Consider the following 12,229-nt stretch of genomic DNA (forward strand, 5'->3'; position numbering starts at 1 on the left):
TGGGGGGATCCTGCAACGTGTTTCAGTTTTTACTCTGCGAACTATACACTGGAATCTGCTCTGGCTCAATAATGACTAGAACAGGCACCCCCAAACTTCAGCCCTCCAGATGTTTTGGACTACAATTCCCATCTTCCCCGGCCACTGGTCCTGTTAGCTAGGGATCATGGGAGTTGTAGGCCAAAACATCTGGAGGGCCGCAGTTTGGGGATGCCTAGACTAGAATTTCCATGCCACTGGTTTACTTAAGGGAAGCTGGCCCAGATAACCCCAAAGTGGGCCAAACGTTGTCTACTAACCTTTCACAAAATATTCTCGATTTGGGCCAATCAGAGCATTATACGGATATCCATAATATGCCAGGGTGTACGGATCACATGAGTAAACGTAGTTTGGCTGCTGAGTGACTTCAGTTGTTGCTCCTCCTTTCGCTGCCTTCTGGTAGCGGGTGTACTGTTCCTTGTCTACCGGCTTGGCTAAGGTAACTTCCAGGCACGACCCTTCGAGTTCCGTTCCGTTGAGGTTATTCATGGCATGAACAGCATCTTCCCGACTCGTGAAGTGTACAAAGGCATAATCTCGTATTTTTTTAACCCGTTCCACACATCCGGGGTTGAATTGCCCAAACACTTTTTTAATTGTATCCTCGGTGGTTTCAATCATCAAATTCCTCACATACAGGATTTTGACCGTCTCCATGACATCTTCATCGACATCAATTTCCGGCTCGGCCCAGTCAACTGCAATCTGGTGACCCCAAAGCTGGATTCTGCCAGGCATCAGTTTCCTCCTTGCCATCGCGGCTGCCCTGTGGCTTTCGTACTCCACGAAGGCAAATCCTCTGTTTTTCATCTTATCGGCTGCGCTGGCATACACAATGACATCGAGCACACCTTCCGTCACCTTGGAGATCTCTTCTAGAATTTCTTCTCTCTTTTTCATTTTGGGGATCCCTCCGATGAACAGCCTACAGTTGTCCACGCTACAGCACACCCCTAACAGCCTCCCTGGACGGATTTCGTAGTTGTTCAGCTCTTTGACGGCACGCTTGGCTTCGTACTTTTGGGTGTACATCACAAAGGCGTAGCCACGGTTTTTCCCATCAAAGTCCATCATCAGGCGCATTTCGTAGATTCTCCCCGCGGTTTCGAAGACGGGCACTAACTCATCCTCGTAGACGTCACGAGGGATTTTGCCCACAAAGACTTCGCATCCACGGGGAGGATGAAGCCCTTCCCACCCCGGTGGGGGTCCGCCATACTTGCGCTGCCCGTTCTCTTGCACCATGGCATAACCCGTACGTTCTATTAGTTGCAGAAGCGCAGCTTCGTTCGGTGCACCGGCCACACCTTCGGGGACCTTATTTGACTGCATATTGGAAGAATCGTTACTCATCCTGGCAGCGGAGTCTTCAGCTGTCATTATGTCCTGATCATTCAAAGTACCTGAACAAAGAGGACAGAAAGGAGGACGTTAGATGCAGTCAGCAACATGGGAACGTTTCTATCACAAGAGATCTGGGTAGTTCATGGAAGGGAAGTGCGATTACGAAGAGGCAAACATACACCTAGCAACAAGATTTGGCTCGGTTCGTATATGGCAACGTTGGCATGCAAACAAACTCTTATCGGCAAACCACAACACATGGTCTGAAGATGGGTTCCGTAACAAAGCCCATGTGAAAGTAAAACAAAACCCTGCCAAGATCCTTCTTCCATCTACACAGAAGTAGGGGATGAGAGCTCACGCGAGCCCCATGCTTGGCTGGGTTTGTTCAAGTTTGTCCAGGCAGCATGGTGAAACCACGGTTTAATGTGCAGCGGTATTTTGGTTCTCAAATTTAATCTGTTCCAGGACTCCATTGGATTCCCGAAACGGTTCAAAAACCGAGGCACAGCTTCTGATTGGCTGCAGGAGCTTCCTGCACTCAAGTGGAAGCCGCATCAGATGTTCAGCATTCAAAAAACGTTCACAAACTGGAACATTCACTTCTGGGTTTGCAGCGTTCGGGAGCCAATTTTTTGGGGAGCAAAGCCTTTCAACTACCAAGGTACCACTTGGAACAAAAAGTGGGGTAAAGGTTGGTAGGATTAAATCCTGCAGTTTATACCCCATTGCAAATATCATTTCTTAGGAACTGTTGGGCATTAATAACACAAGTTCAAAAATTGGTCTGCTATCTATGTGATTTCTATAATAGTCATCATAAAGCAGTTTTCCACATTGCTGACTGCTCTGGCTTGCAAGGTTGCAGAGTTGCTGCTTAAAAGGATACTGTTTCCTCACATGGCAATGAAGATGCTAACATAGAACACATTCAGGAATGCTTACAACCTAGATCCTCTCTGTAGAACAGCCTTTCCCAATACGATGCAGTCTAGGTGGCCGCTGAGACCCTATAATATTGGTCCTGAAAGACCTACATTGGCTCCCAGTATGTTTCTGAGCACGATTCACAGTGTTGGTGCTGACCTTTAAAGCCCTAAATGGCCTTGGCCCTGTATACCAGAAGGAGTGTCTCCACCCCTATCGTTCAGCCCGGACACTGAGGTCCAGCTCCGAGGGCCCTCTGGCAGTTCCCTCACTGTGAGAAGTTAGGTTACAGGGAACCAGGCAGAGGGCCTCCTCGGCAGTGGCGCCCGCCCTATGGAACCCCCTCCCTTCAGATGTCAAGGAAATAAGCAACTATCTGACTTTTAGAAGACATCTGGAGGCAGCCCTGTTTAGGGAAGTTTTTAATGTTTGATGTTTTATTGTGTTTTTAGTATTATTTTGGGAGCCACTCAGAGTGGCTGGGGAAACCCAGCCAGATGGGTGGGGTATAAATAAATAAACTATTATTATTATTATTATTATTATTATTATTATTATTATTAGTGTTTTGAACTATAAGTCCTCACAGCCCCAGCCAGCAAAGATGTGCAGATTTACGAAAGCATGCCTCCTCCAGCAATGATTTAATGCAGCCAGATCCTGGGGGAGTGAAACTCTTACTTAAAAAAGAAATATTAAAATACTATTTAACATTTGAAAACAAGATGACTAGAACACATGATGCAAAGATGTGGAGGACGGAAAGGGGTTAGTGATCTGATGTGCAGACACAAAAATGCTACAACATCCCAGGATGAATCTTATTAGACTTCAATTATTTTTCCAAGGGGCATTTTGATCAGGGTACTTTTGATATGAAAACTTGGGACATATTTCATATAATCACATATTGTCCTTAGCAGTCATGAGAATCTTAGCCACAAGCTCAACTCACACATGCATACACACAAGTAAAAATATTCGATCCATACCCCTGCAGACCACTGGGGCTCTTTTATTCCTCTGTTGCTGTGATGCTTTCTCCAACACACAGAGTGTCAATAAAAGGCAACTTACTCCCCCAAAAGAGGTGATATTATGTTGACAAGGTGGAGCATTTCTTTATTTTTTTGACAAAGTAATAATCATAAATAAATAAGAATAAAAAGTGCACCCCACCACTGAGACCATTCCATTGTAACAATCCAACCCCCCAAAATTCCAACACCTCTTGCGATGGTTTGAGCCCTTTCCGTTTTAACAGTACAAATTCTACAAACACCCTTCATATCTCCTCAAAATCATTTCTCCTGCATATTCCCTGTCTTACCTTGATGGCACATGTTAATTTATCATTAATAGCTATATCCCACAACTCTACCATTCTTTCATTTTATATTCTGCTTGCCCCTCCCACTTCCTAGCTATAATAATTCATGCAGCTATCAATATATTTGTGAGCAAGTCCTTCATAGCCTGCGAACCTTCCACCCCATTGTAAATTGATAATAATGCTACCTCTGGACTTTCGGTCAGCTTTAACCCAGTGATTTCTGTTACTTCCTTAAACACCAGGCATTTATTTATGGCATTCCCACTGTATTAAGTTAGCTATAGCACTGCAGATGAGGTTGAAACAAAATGGCAGTAGGTAGAAATTTCCTAAAATGTTGCCCTAAGAACGCAAAAGAGTTACAGTTTAAAAACTACAGTGAGCAAATTTTACCAGGTTCATTGGAAAGGAATTTGGAAAATAATAATGATACCTATTAAGAAAGCATAGCCTTTCTTGTGGAACTGTGACAGTCCCCAATTTTCCACCAGTAAATTAAGATGGAGCTGCATAAATGGCAAGTACCATTTTTTTGTTATTTCCTTCCATTGCTCTAACAAAACATATAGAGTTTTCATCATAGCAAACCTGATGTTGGCATGTCGTCCTTATATATATATCTGCTCATCTGCCTGGCATAATTTGGGGATGGGGAGCTTCTGGTTTATGGGCCTAATCTGGTCTGCCAAGTCTCCTGATGCAGCAGGCAGAACTCTCCTCAGGCTATGTCTCCTTCCCCTCCTCCTCTGTCTTCCTTTCCCACTCTGACCGGCTTCTCGATTGGTTATGGAGGAAGGTCTCGCTCCTCCATCACTAGCTCACTTGGCAACCTCCCCTGCGCTGCATTTTCTTATTGAGGAGGAATGAGAAAGGGCAGCTCTTTTCCCAGGACGCAGTAAGGAATCCAAGCTGAGAACCATCGGCACCAGATTTAGCCAAAGCTGTTAAGTGCGGCTACGAGGGAAACGTGGTTTATGCAGAGCTTACAGGCGGTTTCACGCAGTGCAACAGCAACACTTCAGGTAGGGTTGTTGCCATATTTCAAACAGTGAAAAGCCAGACAGAAAAGTTGCTGAGATTTTTTTTTAAAAAAAGTTTTGCCCAAAGTTGCTGTGCTTTTTTGGGGCAAAATTGCGAGAGATTTCGCAAGTCTGCTCACTAATCTTAGGCATTGCAGGATGGCAGAGGCTTCACTGGGGCCCTGATGAGGGAACTGGAACAGTGGTGCCCTTCCTGATAGGCCTATCAGGAACTGGATCCTAGCCTGCATCCAGCTTTGGCGAATGGTGATGCAGGCTGGGGACTCGGGCTGTGCCGGGGGGGCGGAGCCGACGGAGTAGGTAGGCTTCCCTTGGATCCACCCATTCCCCATTTAAGCAGCCCGCACCTGGGGCATTACCTGTTTGTTCCTTTCCCTGCCAGCCCACCCTCGGTTTATGCTGATAGTCAATGACTTTGCTGTGGCTACGGTGGTCGCCGTTTTTTAAAGGGCTAGGTAGGAATTTGCCCACTGGGCTAATTGGCACCCAGCTGCTGGTTTTGCCTACCTCATAGCAATCATCACAACTGGTTGGGCATTGGGGCAATCCTTTGTTTTGGATGGAGGGGAGGCTGTAGTCTCCGCTTGCCCCTCCAAACGCTGGGGCACTCCCCCAGATGGTAGTCACCCTACTTAATGTAAGTCTTAGGAACCCCCATCTGCATTGACCATGGAAGTATTCTGGTGGGCCGGAAGTATTTTGATTGCCCCATGCCCAAGCCAAACCTCTTTCATCTATATTCAATAAAGTAAGTAAGTTGATAATATCAAAAGTAAGTTGTGGGGAGAAATGGTTGTTTGAACCAACCAACTGAGTGCTAAGGCCACGATGGGATGGACCACCTACAACACAGATAAGTTTGTATACAGCTGTATCTGTGCTACGTAAATATGATACATCTGAAGATATCATGGTGAAGACCACTCCACGGTTGCTTTGAGATTATCTGTTTATTGAACATTAATTCTTCGATTTGCAGGGAGATTACACAACATTGGCTATTAATTGAATACTCATCCTAATTTGTTTGTGAGGAAGCTACAAGCAAGCAATCATCCAATACTTTCCAGGCATTTTTTCTGTTCCTGGTGCCAGACCTCCAAAACCATTTCAGTGGTACAACCTGAATTTTAATCCCACCTGAAAATTAAGTGATAGTCCATGAGTTTTAACATCAAACCGCTGTCCTAGCCCTACTCCCCAAACCCCTGCTTTGAACTGGTGCTCAGCCTGCTTTAAAAAGTTAGGATCATATTCTAGCCCAATAGTTGTAAAAATGACATTAAATGTCGCAAGGGCTGACAAGGTCCTGGGATGTCAAGGTGTCACAAGATGACATCTGTTGGGACAACAGCCTGCTTTGATCTGGGTGTATTGAAAGAGGGCGGGGGGGGGGGAGTGCATTAATCCAGCAGAGAGGTAGCTTGAAACTTTGAGTAAGCTAAGAGGAGCTCGGAGATGCTGTGGTCACATATGAGTTGCTTACGATATTGATACTGAGCTGAATAAGATACTGATTCCATCACCCTCTTCTCTGGACCAGGAACCCTTTTTTCCTCAACAAAGGAAAATAGTACCGCTTCAGGAATATTCTGTCCAAAGCAGAATAAAGACCCCACTGCAAGTGTGTGCATTTAAAGCAGCATGTGGTTCTGAAATAGTTGTCCCTTCCTCATATCTCCATGACGAGACCACACAAGCAAAATAGGCATGGGCTAGAAATCAACACTGTAATTTCACATGCATTTGGGCAGTTGGATCATAATGCGATAGCCACCTACTTTGCAGCAAAGCGTAACGTGATTATGGAGCAGAAGGCACCCCCCACCCTCACCTCTCCCGGACTGGGTTGTTGATTTGCGACAAAAAAGAAAAAGATGCATACAAACATGGAGGCATCTTCTTCTTTTGTATTTAAAAGGTACAGCAAGTACAAGCCCTGGTAAAAGGAAATGCCACTGTCTGAAACCAAACAGAGCAGCTGCCAGTCAAAGTAGAACACACTCAGCTGGTCCAATGATATCACTCTGTGTAATGCAGAGCATCTCTAGCTTTACTATTATGAAATGGACATTTTGTGGGACCCACAGGGTTTCTTATGTTTATGAATGTGATCCTGGGCTAAGAAGGTTGGGGAACCCCAGCTGTAGAGATTTCCCTCCTGCTGTTTTTTGAGCTGCAGTCAATATGCTTGAAAACAATAAATTGTTTTCAATTTAAATGCAACATATACACTGCGGTCAATATGCAGCTGTCTGCTTGGTTTAAAAGCACATATTGTTTTACTGTATTATTATTATTATTATTATTATTATTATTATTATTATTATTATTATTATTATACCGCCCTATACCCGGAGGTATCAGGGTGGTTCACAGAACAATGTATATCTACGTAAAAAATTGTGCCGTGTTTATTTCTGCGTAGCCAGGGGTGCCAACTTGAATAAAGTATTGCCAGGGAAGCCCTGCCTGCATAATCGATCACATGATGCAGCACACACATACCATTTGAATGGCAGCACCCATCAACTTGGGGGGGGGGCTCCAGCCCTCTCAAATATTTTATTGGCGGAGCTTAAGCCCCCATGGTCCCTAGGAGTTGTTCTTACAGTGTTGTATTATCATGCTAGCCTTTGAAAAATGGCAAGGGGCGGTGGAGGAGAAAGCAAACTTGCAAATCGGACTAAAATAACAAATATTATTAATACGGCAATAATTTTTATTATTTATGCCCCAGCCATCTAGCTGGGTTCCTCCAGCCATTCTTGTTCTGGGTAAAAGTTTAAACAGCATGCAAATCCTAGGCTCACAGGACTTATAATATCCACAAAAATGTTGCACGAGTAGTTTCTATCTGAAATTAAAAGATCTGGTGAATTTGCACCAAAACTTTTTGGTCCGGCGCTGGGCCTACTGATTTCAGTGGGACCTCTTTCCAAGGAAATGCAGTTGGGAAAGGTAGTGTTTCAACTTTCCTGCTCTTCCACGCAGAGCGTCATCCCATCCCCCCACCCCCAATTCGCAGTTTGGACTCTTTCATAATCTCCACCTTGCGCCCATGAAAGCTTAGGTATCATTTAGTTATTCATTAAACCCAGGTGCCAATGACCAACTTGCACATGCCTTTAACTGCATCACCTCTTTGTGGAAGGGGAGAGGGAGAGGGGATGGACAAGTGAGAGGGAAAGCAATCATTACGGCTGTGAAAATTTATCATATCTGCGGAACTGAACTGCAAAGTGCAGCAATTTGTGCCTGATCTCTGAACTGTGAAGGCCGTGCAAAACTTTGAACCTCTTGCTGAAATGGAAAGACACAGTAACTAGTCTTTGCTGAGCAAGTGCCAGATTAAGTTACCTCTGCTCAGTGTTAATGTAACATTGTTTTTGTGGTTTTCTGTGTGTGTTTTAAATGTTTAACTAGGACAGGGGGACTTCGTAGGGTATTGTGGTAGTTAAGTGAGGGGCAGGAACCCATGCAATTTACACCAGGGTTCAAAGTTTAATTCTGGTTGAAAGTTCATCTAGAGGTTTTTTTTATTATTCCATTCTGAAAGAAGTGGAATGAGACACAAACTTTGAAATCTTCCCTTTGTTGCACCCCACCAACGTTGATCTACCTAAGCCAACGGTAGGCTCTGAAAAATTCATATAGATTTACACTGTGGAAAGAAGTTAGAGAGGATTTGCCCCAACTATTTAAAGCTCAATACACCTGTATTTCTATCAGATCGATCAGAACAAGCACATGAAAGCTCAAATTAAAGTGGCTCCAAAATAGTCCTTATACCTTTTCTCCCCAGTAGAACTGGAATTCAGTTGCTTTTTCTGAAGATTTAAATGCCACCATTATAAACGTGGAACTGTGCAAGAAAACTGCACAAAACAAACCAGCCCTAGTTTGTACTGATGCCAATGTCACAAGAAGTGCATCTAAACCGTCTCTTTTGAACACCTGAAACATTTTTTTTTTAATTTCAGGACTGCAGTTCAGGAGTACGATGCAAGCCTACAGTGCGTTTTCCGTATTTTCATATCACAAAATACATAAAGATTGAACCGGGGGGGGGGGATTAAACAATTTCCCCCGTTTATTTAATGAAAGACAATCACATAAATAAGCACAATTCTCCATTGTCAGCACGAGCTTTTCCTTGTGTGAAACTTCCATTACTTGGCATCAACTCCTACAAACTTCACAGCCCTTTGAAAAGTGAAAATATGACACAAAATGCTGTGCAAACTACACCACTGAAACGTGCACCGTATAAGCACAATATGGAAGCATTCTGCTTAAAATTATGTTTGCACAATACAGCAATGCTTCTTAGTGCAGACAAACAGTAATTAGTGCTTTTCACTGTACTAAGAAACCCCCAAAGCCAAAATTTCTTTCTTTCAGATCCCAGAGCCAAATTCATCATATCTACCTGAAGAATGACCTACGCCACAAGGTCGGCAGAACCAGATCCAAGAAAAATACAAAGATAAATTAATCTTGCTTTGCTTGGTTGATTTAAAAGAATGGCAACCCTTTTGCCTGCTCAGTTTTTAAGTCTTAAAACAATGGAACACATTTTTAATGCTGGGTTTAAATATGACGTTTGACTATGTCAACTCTTATTACATCTATGAAATCTGTACATGTCGCCTGAACGGAAAAGTCTTTGAGGTGTTCCTGTGTTGTATGTTTATAATTACTTCATTTCATTTTTAAAACCCACAGTCCAGAGGAGAGCAGGGACCGGCTTTACTTTTAAACTTCAGTTATTGGACATAAAATCAAGCAAAATATTGCATAAAATCCAGTTTCCCTCTTACCTTTCTAGCCCTGCAGTTGCAACAGGTTAGTTCTGCTTCCACCTTTGATTGAATAACCTTTCCTCCAAGTCACGAGGTCTACATAACTCTCTGTTATACAGTACACATATGGTTTTATTGGTCAATGAGCTTTGGCTATTTAAATTCCATGGCAGTAATTTGCTAAAGGCACCTCAAAGCAGTCAGAATGGGTGGGACGCAGAAGGAGAGGAGATGTGGAGGCAGGGAGCTCATACCAGCGGTTTGAAAAATTAATTGAAAACCCCCACCTGTAGCTAATGGATTTAAATGAGACCAATCTGAAGCTTAAGAGAAAGAATAGGAGACGCACAGTTTAAATTCCTGCTCCTGGAGGAAAATGTCAAACAGAAGAAAAGAAAGAAAGACTTAGCTGAGGCTCCGAAATTGGCAAAAAGGGAGTGATTCATATACAAAAAACATCTTCCCAGCACAAGGCGTTGTGCAAATAGTTTGTGTGACTCAAAACAGATAAGATAAGGAGGAAGGGCAAATTTTGCTTGACAGTAGGGCTTTGGGGGGAGGGAGAGGGGGGAGTGAATTCTATCTTTATGCCAACGGATCAGAATTTAGGCTACTTGTCAGGATTCTTCAATTATGAGGAAGAAGAAAAAGAGAGCCACAATTCTTCAATGCAAGAGAGGCATAGGAAATGAAGATCTCTCCCCCCCCCCCAAATGCAGAGTTGCACATGATTAGCTACCAGGTGTTTGCTGTTTCTGTAGCAAACAAGTAATTGACTAGGAAGAAAAGAAAGAAAGAAAGAAAGAAAGAAAGAAAGAAAGAAAGAAAGAAAGAAAGAGAGAGAGATATAGACAGACAGACAGACAGACAGATACAAACCCTCCAAGTGTCCCTATTTTCCAGGGATGCCCGTGACTTAGAGAAGCCACCCAGGTTTCTGATTTGATCCCGGAATGTCCCACTTTCCCTATTGTCATTGGAGAAATTTTGGAAGGTATGGAGTTATCCGACCGACCCCCGAGCTGCCTGAAGGCAATCCTGTACAGTATAGGGATTATTATTATTATTATTAAAAAAAGTTTAATGTTTTATTATGTTGGAAACTGCCCAGAGTGGCTGGGGCAACCCAGTCATATGTTTGGGGTATGAATAGTAAAAGTATCCTTATGGAATGGGACGTCCCTATTTCCATCAGAGAAATGTAGGATGGTACGTTGATACCATAGTAAAAAGCAAGGGGGAGGGGTGAAACATGATTCACGGCATAAATACGGTCTGTACATAACACTCAAACCCACGAGCACTTAGGTAAAGTAAACACCACACCTTTTTCAGTCAGTTAAACTGAAAAGCTCTTTGGGGGCTGAATTTGCCAGTTCAGCAATCTGAAAACAGCCAGCAGGAGCGAGAAAAAGTCTTTACTCCAGGATATGATGATTTATCAGAGATTCTGCGTCCTCCTACATAAGGTTAAAAGCGAACACAGTAGAAATGACAATCCGACCTCCCTTCTAGTACAAGGAAGTAACAATTCTTCCCAGAAAGCAATCTACCATTTTTTTGCCTCTGCTTCACAATAGCTAATTTTTCTGAAGGCTAGCTTGAAACGTTCAGGATTCTTGCTATAACCATCAGAAGAAACCGGTTTCGTAGGTCATTTCCATGGCAGCTCAGCTACTGGAAGATCTCAGCACAGTAGCTAATACGCTCAAATGGGGATCTTTGCTGCGTGGTCCAAAGTTAGCTCCCTCCCCTCAAAAAAACCCTAACCCTTGTGCATTTCGTTATTGCATACGTTGACAAAAATAAGGGCTTTTTTCTTCCTTTGGGGAGACCTGCCAAGTCTTATGGGCTAACATAATACCAACCTTACTGTATGCTTGTGAAACATGGCACTTATAAACACCATCTCCAACTCCTTGAAAGATCCCATCAAAGGTGTCTCCGAAAATTTTTACACATCACTTGGGAAGACAGGCAAACTAATGCCAGTATACTGGAAGAAGCAAAGATCACCAGGGTCGAAGCAACTTCGTTGGACCGGTCATGCTGTTCGGACACCTGATGGTCATCTTCCAAAGCAACTACTCTATTCCAAACTTAAAAATGGAAAGCATAATGCTGGTGGTCAACAAAAGAGGTTTAAAGACTCTCTCAAGGCAACTCTTAGAAAATGTAGTATAAACACCAACAACTGCGTAAACACTGGTCTGCGAGTGCTCCAATTGGAGAACAGCCTTTATCAAAGGTGTCATGGGCTTTGAAGATGCTCGAAATCAGGACAAAAGGGAGAAACGAGCTAAGAGGAAGGCACGCTTGGCAAACCCTCACCGTGATCAACTCCCGCCTGGAAACCTATGTTCCTACTGTGGAAAGGACGTGTGGATTCAGAATTGGCCTCCACAGTCACTTACGGACTCACTGTTAAAACCGTGTTCAGAGAAGACAATCTTACTTGGCTACGAGTGGTCACCAAAGAAGAAGAAGAAGGTAACATAATACAATGAGGTGGTGATGCAGTTTGAAGAACACACGATGACAGTGAGATTTTAAAGACTGTGGCGGAAGGTACCAGAAAGTACTGGAGTTGAATTCCACAAAAGTCCGACAGCATCAAGTTTCTTTCATGTTCAGCCCCACACAATTTCTTTTTGCTCTGATCACCAGGAGAGGTCTGCCACTGACTTCAGTAGCATATCCGACAACATTTATCAATGAAAATAGGGATGTTTTATTCC

At 43.4% G+C, this 12,229-nt stretch overlaps 1 protein-coding gene across 14 annotated transcripts in view; it reads right to left on the bottom strand.

Moving 5' to 3' along the window:
- Positions 1-12,229, bottom strand: part of RBM47 (RNA binding motif protein 47) — an 82,891-nt gene that overhangs the window by 11,560 nt on the left and 59,102 nt on the right. For 13 of the 14 annotated variants that reach the window (XM_088660875.1, XM_035111932.3, XM_088660878.1 and 10 more), the window contains exon 2: positions 300-1,445. In XM_088660875.1, coding sequence (XP_088517001.1) covers positions 300-1,422 — 1,123 coding nt within the window. In that variant the 5' untranslated portion in view covers positions 1,423-1,445. Of the gene's footprint in view, positions 1-299; positions 1,446-9,509; positions 10,045-12,229 lie in introns of those variants that run through there. The other variant, XM_035111933.3, reaches the window with a different exon arrangement.

Source organism: Zootoca vivipara, chromosome Z1 (genome assembly GCF_965207765.1).
Source record: "Zootoca vivipara chromosome Z1, rZooViv2.hap1.1, whole genome shotgun sequence".
Taxonomy (NCBI): domain Eukaryota; kingdom Metazoa; phylum Chordata; class Lepidosauria; order Squamata; family Lacertidae; genus Zootoca; species Zootoca vivipara.